We start from the raw sequence: 17802 nt of genomic DNA, 5'->3' as shown, positions 1-17802 counted from the left end.
GATTAATAGCTAAGTCACTTTTACGAAGTGATTAGAAAATTATTGAATAAAACGACAAAAATTGCAACAAAAACAGTTCAAATTATGATGTTATGCATTAAGATGAGATGATACTGTATCATAAATATTGTGTTGATACTGTATCATATTGTAATGATACTGTATCATATTGTGTTGATACTGTATCATGTTGTGATGTTACTGTATCATATTGTGTTGATGCTGTATCATATTGTGTAGATACTGTATCACAATTATTTTTACGAAATGGTTGGGAAATTATTGATTGAAACGTCAAAAATATTAACAAAAACAGTTCAAATTACTAGTAGTTCTGTGAACAGTAGACCTCACGCAGTATTCTCATCCACAATTACCTGATTGAAACTATATAGACCTCATGGAAATACAGCAATAGACTGGCTTCTCCACACATCTGTGTAATCACTGGTCAGCTGATTTATGATGAATAATTCTATAGTCTGATTTTTACTCTAATATTGGCGTATGAAGGAGGCTCCTTTTTCCTTTTATATTATCCTTGAAATGTAAAATTTCAAAAAACCTTGTATATACGTCGACGGGCAATTAAAAAAGGAACATACCAAACAAATTTCATGAAAATCTATTACCGCGTTTCGCCGTAAATGCGCAACATATAAACATTTAAACATTCAAACATTAAGAGAAATGCCAAGCCGTCGACTTGAATCTTAGACCTCACTTCGCTCGGTCAATTAAGAGAAATGCCAGACCGTCGACTTGAATCTTAGACCTTACTTCGCTCTGTCAATGATGTTGAATATAAAGATGAAATGATACTGTATCATATTGTTTTGATACTTTATCGAATTATGTTGATACTATATCATATTGTGTTGATGCTATATCATATTTTGTTGATACTGTATCGTATTGTGTTGACACTGTATCATTTATGGATACCATAGAGAAAAGATAGCATAAGAAGATATCCCATGTTACAGGACGTTTATTTAGCAAATTTCACTGTTAACTCACTTGAGACATAACTGCAAGAGATGCGCAATAGAGTTGCGCACTGGATTGGCTTGCAACGAGGTGGTGTTGTTGCTGTAGCACCGGTTGTCAGCCAACAGTTTGCCCAACTGCAGCTGGCTGGCAATATAGAGACTGAGGAAGTGCGCCAACCCGGCAACAGTGGCGTCTATGTCGGACAGGGTGGCAAGATGGCGGCCGGCTGCCTCCAGGAGGGTGGCTGAGACGCGGGGAGATGGGGCGGCTGCCACGCGGGACAGGATGCTGTCAAGGAAGCGAAGCGAGGAGGTCGGCACTGGTGCGAGTTCAGTCGCGTGCGCGCCGCAGTACTGTTGATCAATCAAACAATCAAAACTCATAATCAGAATTGAAACCAATCTAGAAATCAATAAATCGGTAAAACAATCAATCAATATATTTATTTAATCATTCAGAATTACACAACTTAGAGAAGAGTAGCACAGGCTTATAAGCCCAAAACGGTTCCAATTCTAATTGATACAACAGTCCAAATGTAGCTAGGTTATGTGTCACTCAACATTCTTCAATTATTTTTTTTAAATAGATTTTATGACCACATAGGATCACTGTAGTCTCTGGTTAGTCCTCTTTCTTTGTCTATTCGCTTCAATTCTCTTCCTTTCTTCCCAGTACCTTCTCATTCTGTCAGATCTTTCTTTTCTCAATTCATCTGAACAAACCTGTTGCCTTCTCCTTATTGTTTTCATTGATAAGATCCTCTTTCTGTCAATAGATGTTTTCCCTATAGATTTTTGTGATTTTTTTTTAATTATTATTATTACATCATGAATTATTTTTTATTATATCAATGAATAAATCAATAAACCAATCAATCGATCAACAAACTGGTCAATAAATGAATGAATCGTTCAATCTCTTGTTGGGTCCTGATAGACTGTTAGAAAGTGGGCATGTGGGCACTCGTGCGAGTCACAGACAGTAGGCCTACCAACAACAAATATCAGCATTCATTTAATACTAGAAGGTAATCCATGCTTTGCACTGAGTTGTAAAATGCAACAGTCTTGCATTTTGGAAATACAGTGTGGTAAAATGTCCAATTCTTATGTCCAGGAAAAAATAAATTTATCATCTATTATTTTGTCAAAATTACGTCAGAATTGAGCTACAAATATTGCATCATCAGTAGTCTTTTTCCAACAACTCTTTCATTTCACCTTGATTTTGAGAAATTCTACATCTATAACATCTCTGTTAAATTGCAATGAAACTATAGATTGTCTTGAATAACCTATGTGGAACTGACAACATCTCTTCTATTTCACCTAGAACTATATGAAGGTCCACACGTTATAATAGAAGCATTTGATAAACATTGGTGTTGCTACCCTTGTCTATTATCTTTCTACGGAGAAATTTCAGAACTTTTCTGTTTGTAGAGTAGAAGTTTCTAGTTTTTACTTTCCTTGCCCTACTACCATAGGTAAGGAAAGTATTGCTTTCCAAAAAAAATTAAGGTACCCTAATTTCAAGTTTTCTATACGTTTCAAGGTCCCCTGAGTCCAAAAACATGATTTTTGGGAGTTGGTCTGTGTGTGTGTGTGTGTGTGTGTGTGTGTGTGTGTGTGTGTGTGTGTGTGTGTATGTGTGTATGTCTGTGAACACGATAACTCCATTCCTAATCAACCGATTGACTTGAAATTTTAAACTTAAGGTCCTTATACCATGAGGATCTGACAATAAGAAATTCAATAAAATTGAATTCAAAATGGCGGAAAAATGGCGGATAATTACTAAAAAAACATGTTTTTCACGGTTTTCTCGAAAACGGCTCTAACGATTTTCTTCAAATTTATACCATGGATAGCTATTTATAAGCCCTATCAACTGACATGTGTCTCATTTCTAGGAAAATTGCAGGAGCTCCGTAATATTCTTGTGAAAAATGGCGAATAATCACTAAAAAACCATGTTATTCACGGTTTTCTCGAAAACGGCTCTAACGATTTTCTTTAAATTCTTACCATGGATAGCTATTTATGAGACCTATCAACTGACATGAGTCTCATTTCTGAGAAAATTGCAGGAGCTCCGTAATATACTTGAGAAAAATGGCGGATAATTACTTGAAAAAAACATGTTTTTCACGATATTCTCAAAATAACTAGACCGATTTTTTCAAATTCATACTCTGTATAGTTATTTATCAGCTCTATTAACTGGCATGGGTCTCCTTTCTGGGAAACTAATGGGGGGTCCACCCCATCCTTGAGAAATGGACTTTGTAACCTCGTTCTCGTGCATGAGGTAGGTAGGTAGAGCAGTTCATAAAAGGAACACATAGTCGAGATATTTCATCTGTAGAACAGCTGTTTTGACGACTTTAAAAAAATGACTAAAAAAAATCATAGAATTTAACAATTTACACAAAGGAAAAAGTACTCTGAAAACAATTATATATACACATATACAAAAGTCTGATCGTAGTTTCAAATATGAGCAAGGAAAGTTGTGTGAGTGTACCACACCAGATTTTTGTAACAGACCTTCAAATGCGGCACCAACTGAGGTATAGTCGACCTTAGATAACTATAATGCTGCACAGTGACGTCTTCGAACAGCTGCACCATTGTGGGACAATGTTGGGCGGCGTTGAACACCAGAATGAGCACCGACAGGTAGGCCGGGTCCTCCACATCCGGTTCCGGCATGTCGAAGAACGGATGAATAGACAGCAGTTCCGGAACCAACGGCAAGGTTAGCTCGGGGTGCAGAGCTCCTATCTTCTGTAGGCAGTGCCAGGTGGATTTCTTGTCTTGTGGGTACCTAGAAATCAAACAACTTGTTCAAAATGTTGACTCAAATGTTATTCTATACAATAATTTATAATGTATAATTTATTATTTCATCTTTTGTAAGTTCTTAATGACACATATTGAATTTGTATAAGCAACTCTCACTTGCGCACAGGATTTTCCTTACAGGTGATTGGTCTCTTATATTTTTGCTGGAAGTTTTGTTTTTTGTATATTTATTGTTGTTGAAGAACCAATGAAGAATTTTTGATTTTGATTTTGAATCCATCAAGAAGTTAGTTTAATTCAACACGAACACAATAAAAATCAAAGTTCATAATATCCTAAGTTAGCCAAATATGTGCAAGTGACAACGGGTTATGATAATTTCAAGTGATCTCAGGGTGTGATCACATTTAATGCGTATATGTGCAAGTGCACGTCGAATCATGCATGAGCCGAAAAACAAAATTTTCCATTGGAACACGTTGTGGCTTGCATGTAGCTGCTCATACTGAACGCAACCAGCAAGTGCACGCGTTCAGTGTGAGTGTTCCAATTGCTCTTTCCAAATTTTGTTTCTCATCTGCACGCTTGGTCATGCATAACCAAGCTTGCACTTGCAAATATACGCATTCAATGTGATCTCACACTTAGGGCCGGTTTCTGAGCTCGGGATTTGACTAATTCCTATAATTAGACTTTAAACAGCTGGAGTCAGAAAATAGGCTTTCCGAAACGGGGCGTAGACGTAGTCATTGTCACAGTCACGTTTGAATTAAATTTCAAAAAAAACTAGAAAATTAAACACAAAATAAAATAAAGAGAGAATAGTATAAAGTTTCAGCTGTTTTGAATTATTTAGAAATGTTTAATTTCGTCAAGGAAAAACGTTTCCAATTACAGAAATCAGAAAATAAAAACTGCGACTACTGTTATAAAAACTGCGACTACACCCCGTTTTGGAAAGCTAATTTTCTGACTCCAGCTGTTTAAAGTCTAGAGCTTAGCTGAATCCCGAGCTCGGAAACCAGCCCTAGCTGGCTAGCTACACACACATCGATTTTCGATCGTACGATATTTTGCTGTCTTTATAAATTCTAATGGATTGAACAGATGATTTCAAACAGATGATGTTTGTCAAGTTCCGTTTGATCTAATAGAACTCATAAGGACGGTAAAATATCGTACGAACAAAAATCGATGTGTGTGTGTGTGCAGGACTTTAGCCGTTGCAGGAACACGGAATTGGAAACACCAAGTACATTTGCATTCTAGACATTCCCAATTCCGCGATCGTTAGTAAACACTACTTATGTCCCAGTGTGCAGCCTGCTAAAGAAAAAGTGCTTGATGAGATTACAAGTTGGAAAGTGGAATATTGCAGTATACCTTTTGAGATTATCTAGTAGCCGTTCGACACACATCTTGAGACAGCCCTTGGTAGAGAGCCGACATGCGGCCATCATACTGTGGAGACCTTCTCTCACGTCCATTGAGAAATCCTATCGCAAATTGAGGTTATGTTATTAAGTCTACTACTATATTTTAAATATTACCTAATTGAGAATTTGTTTAACCTGAAAAGATACATGTCGATTTTTAATTGAAATCAATTTGAACCGTGATTGCTAATTTTTACCAAACCGTAAAAAATTAAAGGTTAGAGGAATGAATTTTGATTAATATTGTTATCAATTCAAACTTCATTTGATTTGTGATTAACGAATTTGGTGGAAGATTTTGCAACTAATAGAAGAGTATTGTAATAGAATTTTCGCCCCACTTGGATGTAATGAGCTGGTTTTCGTGCGTCATATGGAGGCCGAAAATGATTGTTTTCTGACCAGGCCGGTAAAAGTTTTACGGCCCTAGGGCTGTAAAATAACCTTGAAGTCAGCTGATTCTGATTTGATGTGAACGTGTTTACAAAATGGTTTATGAAACGGAATCAGTTTTTGCTTCTAGAATTGAATAAAATATTCTGCAATAAGATACTATCATTTTATTTGGATGGATGAAATACAAATAAGATATTATAAACTATACAGATTCGATTTTCAGAGTAGGATAGGACTTCTAACCTCAACTTCCGCAGTCGACGATAACAAGCATTGTTGAAATCCAGATTTTCCAAATTTCAAGTGCGCTAAAACAGCTGATCAAAAAACTTTTCATTCTGTGTTCATTATTCAAGAATCAAAACATTCATAATAATATCATCTTATTGTCATTTGAAAGATTAAAAAAGTATAAACTCAACCTCCCACATAATTGAACATAATTTTTTAGGTTATTTAAACAAATCAGAATAAAAAATAAAAATATCCAGATTACCTTAGGTTTGCTAGAGCTATGACCTTCCACTTTTGCTTTAGGAAATGCTCAATAAACATTATTCTCATTTATATATATATGAGAATATATATATATTGTTATATACAATATATAACAATATATAATATATATATACAATATATATATATTGTTTATTTTTGTGTGTGGCGAAAAATAGCGTTCGCACCACGGGCAAAAATGTTTTTCCAGCTCTCAATCTTTTCTAGTCCTCGGCCTACGGCCTCGGACTTGAAAACCGATTTCGAGCCGGAAATGTCTCATTTTCGGCCCTAGGTGCGAAACATACTATTAAATGATTTTCAAATAGGAATAATGAACATAACTAGATTCTGTGCTATCGTATAATTCGCTAATAATGCTATAGAATTTGGAATTTCGTTCATTTAATTATTTTGATTGAATAATTGCAATGAATCTTGCACGAGTTCATGAAGAAGAGGAAAAAGACAGGTGGTGAAGAAGAAAAGAAGAGAGGAGAAGATGAGTGAAAAAGACAAGAGAAAAAAAGTGAAGACATGAGAAGAAAAGTGGAAAAGACAGAAGAAAAAGGAAAACAAATTTCCACGTCTCTCACCTCCAAAGCACAGAGGATAGTCTCCAGCTGGTCTTCCCTGAGCACAATGTGCCGGGATATTTTGGTGAGTGCATGAATGGCTTTCAGTCGCACATCTTCGATTTCATCGTTGAACATGTCGACCAGAAAGTCCAGCGCCATATTGGCAAAGTGTGTGTTGTTCAGTGACAGTGAACAGAGAGCGTCCAGTGTGGCACTTCTCACTTCTGCAACACAATATCATAATCTATTACAACTAAGTAATAATTTACTACAATGGAAGCGAGTTATTTACTACACAAATTATTTACTAAAATGCATATTGTACTATACTTGCTAGGTCCACCAACTTTATTTGTGCTTGTCCAGCTGGGAAACGTGATAAAAATCAACATCTGTATGATCTGGGGCCTGTTTCACAAAGGTACAAGTAGGTTACAAGTCTTGTTGCCAACCATGGTTTTGAAGAACAGCTGATTACAAGCGTTTCACAAAAGCAGAATTGTAAACTTGTAGTTACAATGAATTTCTACAAATTTACAAGTGATTTGCTTGTTACGAACAAGTGATTTTGCCTGTTTCATGAAGATTTTCATTGTAGCCAACAATTTTTGTCAAAATTACTTGTTCGTAACTATGACATTTTTATTGAAGTGGAAAGCTATGTAAAGGTTTTACAAGTGATCATTAAAATTATTCAAAATATTCAATAATTATTATTTCTAATATTAAAAAATGCCCTATATCCCTCTAAAATTCATTATTTTGGAAATTTATGCATTGGGGAATTAAGTTTAATAATTCTCCAAAATATTCCTCAATGTGTTACCTCATAGGTTATGTGTACTAAAGTATATACAGTATACATTATATATAGTACAAATACTATATATATATACAAAGTACATACTGTGTAGGTTACAAATTCAGCAATCAATAAAGTAGACTGTACAAAAAGAATTATATTGCTTTCAAATAATTCCAAAGTAATTATTAAAAATTACAATTAACCTTTTTAAAGCATGACAAAGGAAATTATCATCAAAATAGGTTATGTTTACTTTTGGAGAACTTGTAGACTTGTAAAATTGTAAACTTGTAGATCATAAATTTTTGTGAAACGTGAGTACTTGTGAACTTGTAACTACAAGTACTTGTCCGTAACCACGGTTGGTAACAATGCTTGTACCTTTGTGAAATAGGCCCCTGATGTTCTCCTGCATTGAATTTGATAATCAAATCCGGATAAGAAATGTGCATAACTGAAGTCTTGTTGTCGAGACTGATGGTAAAGTTTTGTTGGGATGAAATATTGAAACTAACGGCTTGTGATCCGTTACTAGAATGAACTTAGTACAATCAACAAGTCATGATAACAAATAGAATAAATTGAATTAATAGTTTATTAGTTTTCGGTGTAATAGTTCCCATTTGTGCAAAACAATGTGTTAATACCAGATCAAGCTGATTTCAATTCGTCTTCAGATTTAAGCCAACGTTTCAAGTTTACAGATCAAATTTTCTTGTTCAATTTTGTAAAGTTTTCATTTTTTCAGAGTCTTAGTAAGTCAGGGTACTTCAGTTGGTCAAGTTCCCATTTCGACAAGGTTCCAGTCAGTCAAGCTTTCAATTCATAAAATTTTCAGTACGTCGAGTTTTCAGTTTGTCGAATTTTCAGTACCAGTACATAAAGTGTTCAGAACTTCAAGTTTTAAGTACGTCAAGTTTCCGGTTTGTCAAGTTATTAGTTCGTCAATTTTCCAGTTGGTTAAGTTTTGAATTTGTCAAGTATTCAAATCATCAAGTTTTCAGTTCGTCGAGTTTTCCGATTGCCAATGTTTCAGTAGCTGAAGTTTTCAATTTCCAAGTTTTCGGTTCTTCACATTTTCAGTTCATAAAGTTTTCAATTCTTGAAACGTTCAGTTCATCATGTTTTCATATTGACATATTCTCAGTTTGTCAAAGTTTTAATTCGACAAGTTTTCAGTTCTCATTTCAAGTTTCCAGATTGACAAGTTTTTAATTTGTCAACTCCTCAGTTTATCAAGTTTCTATACGTCACGTTCTGAGTTTGTTAATTTATCAGTATGTTACGTAAAATTTTCAGTTTATCAGTTCATCCTCTGTGGAGTGACAAAAAATAGCGTTTGAAACTTGGGAGCAAATGTTTTGCCGGTTCTAAAACGCTTCAAGTTCTCGACACTTCTTGAAAAATGCGGAAATCTTGAGCCTAAAAACACACATTTTCCGCTCTAGGTGCGAAATATACTATTTCGCCACACTGCACAAAAAGCAGCTGTTTTCCAGTCCCTACGTAGATCTGAAAGGCATTGTTTGCAGACGACTCTCGTCTGACGTCAGAACAGGTTTCTTTATGGCTAAGAAGGGTACTCTTTCCGGCCGCTAAATTTCAAGTGTGCTAAAATAGCTGATCAAAAAACTTTTCATTATTTGAGTTTATTATTCAATAATTGAAACATTTATAATAATATTATCTTATTGTCATTTGAAAGAATAAAAAAGTATAAACTCAACCTCCCACATAATTGAACATAATCTTTTAGGTTATTTAGACAAATCAGAATAAAAAATAAAAATACTTAGACAATTTCCTGTTATTTAGATTACCTCAGATTTGCTAGAGCTATGACCTTCCACTTTTCCTTTCGGAAGTGCTTAATAAACAATTATTCTCATATAATTATATATTGTTTATTTTTGTGTGTGGCGGAAAATATTTCCGAAGTGAGGTATCAGCCTATCTTGATAGGGGTTTGCGTGTTGATACTGTGTACACTGATTTTTCTAAAGCTTTTGACACTCTGAGCCACAAGGTGTTGTGCAATAAATTGTCACTCTTTGGATTTTCCATTCCAAGTGTTGGGCTTATCTCCTCGTATCTGTCTGACCGAGTTCAATCTGTTTCTTTTGGTGGTAACCAGTCTAAATTCTATGCTAGTTCGTCAGGCGTTCCGCAGGGTTCTAATCTGGGTCCTCTACTCTTCCTGCTATTCATAAATGATTTGCCTGGAGTCCTGAGGCATTCTTCTTGCCTTCTCTATGCCGATGATGTAAAAATCTACAAGGTGATTGAGTCGGAGGATGATTGTCGAATGCTTCAGAGTGATGTGGATGGCTTATTTTGCTGGTGCAGTGAAAACCAGCTGAAGATCAACATTGATAAATGCGCTACTGTAACTTTCACAAGGCAGAGAGACCCCCAGGTTCCTGTTTATACTATCAATAATCTAGTAGTCAAGCGTGTTGATCAATTTAAGGACCTTGGAGTGTATTTTGATTCTGAGCTTAAGTTTCATTTTCATTTGAGGAATTTATGCTCCAAGGCGTGCCAGCAATAGGTTTTATTCGCAGAACTTGCTCTCATTTCAATGAAATTTCAGTTCTTATTCTGTTGTACAACTCACTTGTTAAAAGTTTGCTCAATTATTGCTCCGAGGTGTGGCATCCTCATCTAGTTCTCAGAGTGTGGAGATTGAGAAAATCCAGAATAAATTTTTAAGATTTTTGTACTTTAAACACTTCAATGCAGTTTGTCCTTTCAATTACCCAACTTCTGATCTGAGAGTAATGTTTCAAATGCAATCCCTTGGGGCATCGCGTAACTGCAGATTGCTTGTATTCCTGTATAATCTTTTAAATGGAAGGATTGATTCTTCTTACCTTCTTTCTTTGCTTAACATCTATGTCCCCCAAGTGGCTCGGCGTTCCAGTTTTAGGTTCCAGCTTCCTCAGTGCAGAACCAATAATCACTATAATTCTCCAGTTAATCGTATGATGTGTCTTTTTAATCTTTGTGGAGCTCATCTTGATCCATTTCATTTGTCAACTTTGCAGTTCAAGAAAGCTTGTGCAGCCCTATACCCACCATCTTTCCGCCGGTAATTCTATGTAGGTTATTATCTTTTTTTTTGAATACTCCTTTCTCTTCACCCTGGTCTCCATAGTTATCATCATCATCTTCATTGTCAGAATCATCTCCAGCATCATCATTATCAGCAGCATCTTCATCTCTCATAAAATTTATATAAATTTCCTCTTATTAGTAATGATTTTATTTTTGCATCTCTTTTTTTCAATTAATTTTATCTAAATTCGCATTATATTATTCAGATTTTGATTATCATTTTTTATTTTATTTTATTGTTTTTAGTTTATTAGTTAATTTTTTTTTTAGTTTATCACGCTTAGTTTTATAACTTTATTCAGTTTTGTAGTTTGCTTTTTTGTTATTTTTATTATTTTCCGGAGTATATTTTATTTATTGTGTTAAAATATATATTTTTAAGAAATTGATGTATTTTCTATTGTTTTGATTGGGGAGCAATTTTTGGGCTTGCCCTGTATGCGCCCATATTGTAATTAAATAAATAAATAAATAAATAAATACTTCAACAAAAAAAAAAAAAAAAAAAAAAATAGCGTTCGCACCACGGGCAAAAATGTTTTTTCGGCTCTCAATCATTTCTAGTCCTCGGCCTACGGCCTCGGACTTGAAAACCGATTTCGAGCCGGAAAAGTCTCATTTTCGGCCCTAGGTGCTAAATATAATATTTTTTGGCGCAAATAAACAAATGTTATAAAATTAACTTGCAATAAAACTAATGTGAAAAATGAATTCATCAGGTGCGGAATATACTTTTTTCGGGCGCAAATAAACAAATGTTACTTGCAATAAAACTAATGTAAAAAATGAATTCATCGGAATGATTCACTCACCTAGGAATTCATCCTCCAAGCCATGTACAAAGGCACCACATGCCCCGCTATGAATGAGATTTACTTGATCAGCATCCACGGCTTCCCCCCTAGGGGCGTCATCTGCCCATTTCTTACCACTGGCCCATTCACCTGAAAACAAAAATTATTTGAAAACTAATAACAAATAGAAAAGAATTGTTTATTGTAGTTAAAATTATGATGTGCAGAGTGCATTAGACATAGATAAGATGCAGAAGAATCATACAACAGCTACACATAATCATGCAATTTCAAGTGCTAAAACTGGGTTTACACCAAAGTTATTAACAAAATGTTAATAACTCAATCCTTATAGATTCTATTAGATTGAACATAACTTAACATACACATGGTAATCATACGTCGTGTTTGTCAAGTTTCGTTCAATCCAATAGAATCTATATGGATCAAGTTATTAACATTTTGTTAATAACTTTGGTGTAAACGCGGCTTTATTGAGTGTAATTTCTAATTTACTTTTGTAACTCTTCAATTCATACTTTGTAAAATTCATTGTATGAAAACTATCACAACTATTTAATTTGTTATTTATTATAAATTAGTATCTAAGCCAGCAAGTACTGTAATCAACATAAATAATTAAATTTAGTCCGAGTATAATGTTCCGAATATAATAAGATTTGTAACTCTTCAATTCATACTTTGTAAAATTCATTGTATGAAATCTATCAGAACTATTTACCTTGTTATTTATTATAAATAAGTATCTAAGCCAGCAAGTATTGCAATCAACATAAATAATTAAATTTAATCCGATTATACTGCTCCATTTCCAAACTTCTATCAAAATTCGGAAATGGAACAGTTTTGGGCTAGGCCTGTTAGCCCTATTCTGATCATGTATATGATTTGTGTATCATGGGATGTACATCGAATCAAGTTTTATTGTTTACATCGGTTAATACACATCAAATAATTATAGGCTACATTGAAAAGCAGCAAGATACAAAATCAAAATATTCAAGAAAAATGTATTACATTATACTTAGTATAATTATTATTCAACAGCAATGAACTAACAGTAGTTATTAATCTACAGTAAAACTTAAATAATCAATTGCTTTTGAACAACACCGCAACAATAATTAATTCTGCACAACACTTACCTTTCTATTATTGAGAGAATATACCATCATGTATGATAAAAAATAATAATGTAAACAATAACTGCTCACAAAGTGCTTCATGAAGCCCTTGTCCGTGAACAGGAGTTGAGGTTTAACCGTGAAGCGATATAAGAGAAGAAATAAGCCTACACACACTCACAATTTATGTAGGATAAAAAAATTATCCACAAAACAGCTTAGAGCTTGTGTGTACATCACTATACCTAGTATACACCAAGTACTAATATACCATATACCAAGCACTGTGCCTAGAAAAAAATTAGCAGACTAGATAAAATGAAAAATATATCTACTCACCTGAGGTAACATTTTCCCAAGCTCGCTCATGGGCTGAACGTTTTTTCTGTAAAATAGAAAACGAAATAATGAAACTACAGCTCTTCTATGAAATATAACATTTTTATTATTACCATTTTCACGACAAAATATAAATAAAAAATAAAATAAAATGCTCATCATAAATTGATGGATTTTGAGATTGTGGGCAGGCATCTAATGGTTTTGAATTATTACAATGCTAGAGCCATTCCACAGACTCTTCACCGACATCATGTACACCTTCAAACCCATCAGGGAAAGATTGCAAGGGGCACTCTTCGGCAATATGCCTCATAGTTTGTTCTGCCGCTCCACAATCACATGTTTGATCGTCTGTCAGGCCTCATTTCGACCGCCAATAATTGGTATAACATCTACCTATTCCCGTGCGGAAATGATTGATAAGAGACCATTGTTTCCGAGGAAGAGTCATACCATTCACCTGTACAGTTGGGTCTCTTATTAGGGTAACCCTCCACTAGAACCGTATTCAACCGATCCGTTCGGCCGTTGGATCGGACGAATCTGCCGGCCGTTAATTCGGCCGAATAAGGTCGTCCATTGGAACCGTTTACGTCAGCCTAGTTGCCAATTATTCAATTAACTACTATCATAGCCACCAACATTTTTCATAAACAATGATTATATTGAGATTTTGAAAATCGAATAAACAAATATCCACTAAATTAGTTATTCATTACAATAATCTCACCTTCAACAAATGTCCACTAGATTAGTTATTCATTACTAAGCAAACAGATTCATTTGAACATCACAACGATGATATATTTTGTCTCGCATATCCCACAATGGAGCATGATCTTGAACCAAACTTATCAACTTTTCATTGTCCATAGTTAAAACTTATAAAACAGAACAAGTTCAAAAAACAAAAACACACAAGACTGTGAAACAATTTTGAGGTTAGGATGATGTTGTCTCAGCTCGACATCGTCCGGATAGGACCGGAAAATCCCATTCAATTCGGATCAAAAACTTGATCGGCCGTTCACGGACGTACGAACCTGTTGCAATGGACGATCATCTATAGCTTTCTTTGTTGGGGGATCGTTCGGACGAGTTCGGTAGTTTCCGGCCGATGCTAGTTTGGATGGAATCGGTTCCAGTGGACGGCCCACCTCAGAGAGGAGTTCTGCCCAAAAAAGTTATCCCAAGATGCATTCCACCCTTTATCAGCTGTATAAGCTTCAGCAATTAACCTTCTAGTCGTGACCCTATTTTTTTCGACGTTAGTCGTGACCCTGGGTCCCAAGAACCCGCTTCTTTCATATTGAATATCTCAATATATTTCAAGATATAGTGTTATTCCATGATTCTAATATGTCTAAGGGTTATTGATGAACGCAACGAGCACTAATGTAAAGCAGAAATCGATCTTTATTACAATTCTAAAAATAAATTTATAAAACCTTGCATTTTTGGGGTAGTGGAAAGAAACGTTTGGTTATTATTTTATATAAAGTGAACAAAAAATAATAGTGATGAATACAATTATGGATCTCACATGCAACACTGCAAGAAAGATAGGAGAAAAATTGGAAGGTCGTAGTCCACTCTTAGGGTAGTTTTTACCCTACCCTCAAGTTCATGTTGCACAATATTTGCAAAACTTATGAAATTATAGTGATGAATACTACTCTAAATCCTAGAACCTACATGAAACACTACTAGAAACATGAAAAATATATAAGGTCTTATTAAGTTTACTTTTAGGGGTGGTTTAGTACCCCTAGGATCACTTGAAGTTCATAGGTTTCACTATCATCCTACTCAGGGTCAGTATTCTTATCTTGAACTATGAATTCATTCTTATCATCGGGTACGCGCCACCTTATTCCTCCGACACACCCAGAACCTGACAGGAGTGGACAGCGACTATCTCATCCATCGACACCGTACGCCAGCGACAGGGAAAGACTGTTTTGAAAGAGTCTCGAATTGACGTGTGCGTTAGGCGCCAAAACCAGACACTTTTACATCCGTACAGAAATGACAAAGTCAGACACATCGAATCTCAGACACTTCAAAAACAAGACGGTCAGGTTATACTTCTTGGACGGACTGTACTACGCAGAGCTGTCTGGTTTTCAAACAATGGTATTGTTCTGATGAATCCCCACATGTAGGCTATTCTTAACAAGACCATTGACAATTTATTTCTGAAACCTATCACTCTTTTCTATCCCTTTACGTAGTAATATCAGACGATGACTTATCTTGTAACTGTATAATTCCTATTTATCAGTCCTATATATCTATTTATAAGTCCTATATATCATTCCTATTTTGTGCAGTTGTCTCTCTTTTCTGCAGTTATTTGGAGCTTAAATAATAGAACTATTAGTAAATTTCTTGACTCAAAACGAAAATAACTTCACTTGATAGGTCAATTGTCAAGATTAGTGAGTACACTGAAACTTCTCTATAATTCGTAGTTTTGTCATCAAAACACTGTAATTGGTATTCCCATAAAGATAAATACACTAATATGCAATAGTAACTGATAACTCCAGTAATGAGTTCATCGAAAATTATGCTACAGTTACTAATAACTCCAGTGATGAGGAGACCAAAAATCACATCAACTGATGAAGTGAATTGGAAAAAGGGTGTTGTGATTTATCATTAGTAAGCTGGAATATTAATTGCATGCAATTACCACAATTTACCCATTTATTCATAAGAGCTAATGCTATTTAAGAATAATCACATATACTGTCCTTAATGCCCCGAATTCAGCTGATTAATATACAAATTTTACATCAACTCGCTTTCGTTAATGTCTGTCTGCCTGTCTAGGTATTGTTTGTTTCCAACATAGCCTATATGTATTAGATAATACAACTTGTGATAGCAATACCTTTAACGTTATAGTAATTGGTATTATTAGTTTAGGGATTGGGGATAAACAATGAGATCTGTTTATAAATGCTGTACGAGGTCTACTGTTCACAGAACTACTAGCTACAAGTATTCAACTGCAGAAGTCGGAAATAGACATTTCATTTTACTCATGGAAGACACCCACCCTTATCTATCTACTTCACGTCTATGAAGATAACAATATCAAAGAAACAGAGTTGAAAGTACAAAGACATAGAGATGGAAATTTAGAAGTGAATGAATTGTTATAATTCAATTACTCAGGTATATTAAAACTGACTACTTCAGTATTACCTTATTAATATTACCGCAATCATTATGTTTCAAATTCAAATTGCGTTGCGTTGCTGTCACTCGGCTGCTCTCTGCACCTATTTTCTCGAATCATGCAATAACTTCAAAAAAATGACGTCAACAAAGTTGGTGACTCAACACATCTGTCTCGTTTTCAACTGACAATGGCAAACTCTCTCGATCAGCTGTTTTCAACTGACGATGAAAAACTCTCTTGATCAACTGTTTTCAACTGACGACGGAAAACTCTCTCAGTCAGCTGCTACTCGGTTGATGAATATATTACCGTACCTAATCATTTTTAAGTTCCCTCATTGAGTTATCCTAAACATGAGTCCTAATCCAAATGATGATTTTCGTATCACAAACTCTATATTTCAAACTATATACTATATTTCAAACTTAATCAAAATCGTTAGAGCCGTTTTCGATTTCCATCAGACATACAAACAAACTAACAAACAGAAATTGAATACAATGATAAATACGTCTATAGTAACATCCATATGGGAACATCTGTTATAGTAGACTGCACAAAACTAATCCGATGTTAGTTGGAAGAGCTGAGTACCTCCTCACCCCTTACCATAACTTTGCCAATTCTTCAGGTGTACTGTACTGTATTATAAAAATAGCAATATTAATTCTTACTTATAATCAGCTGCCTAGGGGGCCTAGGCCCCCCTCAAGGATCAGATAAATAATGAAAATGCGGGTCTATCTACACGAATCCTTAGAGTCTCATAATGATTTAATACTTTTCTTTATCAGCAGTAGTATAATTCCTTCTACAGTATCAACAATGTAGCAAAATTGCCTTGAAAGTATGGATACGGGTACAGAGTAATAAATAATATATTTTTCTCTGTGGTATAGTTTGAATACAGAATGGGTACACTTATTGAATAAATTTCAATGTGAGAATTTACAAGTTGCAAGATGTCACAGTGAAAGCAAAAGAAAGGGCACAATCAGACAATCAAAAATGTATGTAAAGGGTTGTTGAGAATTATGGGAACAGCTTAATGTATCTTTAGCTTTCTAACTGAAAGTTATTTTCCAATTAGAATATGATCCCCAATGAAATTGTCATTGTAAAAGAAAAATTTATCTTTTTCCATGATTTTTAAGAAATCTGTTTCAGTGTATTCCTACTCTAGGGCCTCTCTGTAGACCCATATTTCTAATAAATATTCCATGATTGAATTTGATAACTAATAATGTATATGTTTGTATTGATACTTCAACCACATTTGTATAAAATTGGAAAAAATGAAGCATATAATAACATCTTCTAATGTAACATTTATGGGGAAAAACCCAGGTCCCTCTATCCTTTGGGGGTATTCCTCCCCCCCCCAATACCTCTTGGTTTTTGCCCACCCTTTAGCAGTTTGGTGAAATGGCACCACTGAAGTTGAATGAAATCAACTTCAATTATTGTATGGTAATTGTATGGCAAGATTACGATACTTATGAGCTCTACTTAGAAATGGATTGTGAAACACGATAATTGTACTGGAATGTAATAAACTGTGATATTTTCATTATTATATAAAAGCAATTAAGCCATTCATTTCAATCATTGAGAGAAAAACCAATAAGATGCTCATATTATCTTCTCAAATCCTAATACATTAACAATACACTACCGGTAATTCACGTGTAAATAATA

The 17802-nt window shown here is 34.7% G+C and overlaps 1 protein-coding gene across 1 annotated transcript in view; it reads right to left on the bottom strand.

Annotated features, from left to right (window-relative positions):
- Positions 1-17802, bottom strand: part of LOC111046853 (integrator complex subunit 4) — a 46011-nt gene that overhangs the window by 11808 nt on the left and 16401 nt on the right. The window contains exons 8-13 of the mRNA XM_039440103.1: positions 12909-12954; positions 11443-11574; positions 6727-6932; positions 5187-5299; positions 3546-3825; positions 1021-1346 (exon numbers count right to left, since the gene is read on the bottom strand). Coding sequence (XP_039296037.1) covers positions 1021-1346; positions 3546-3825; positions 5187-5299; positions 6727-6932; positions 11443-11574; positions 12909-12954 — 1103 coding nt within the window. The remainder of the gene's footprint in view (positions 1-1020; positions 1347-3545; positions 3826-5186; positions 5300-6726; positions 6933-11442; positions 11575-12908; positions 12955-17802) is intronic.

This window comes from Nilaparvata lugens, chromosome 13 (assembly GCF_014356525.2).
Source record: "Nilaparvata lugens isolate BPH chromosome 13, ASM1435652v1, whole genome shotgun sequence".
NCBI classification, from domain to species: Eukaryota; Metazoa; Arthropoda; class Insecta; order Hemiptera; family Delphacidae; genus Nilaparvata; species Nilaparvata lugens.
This window is presented reverse-complemented; position numbering and strand designations above follow the sequence as displayed.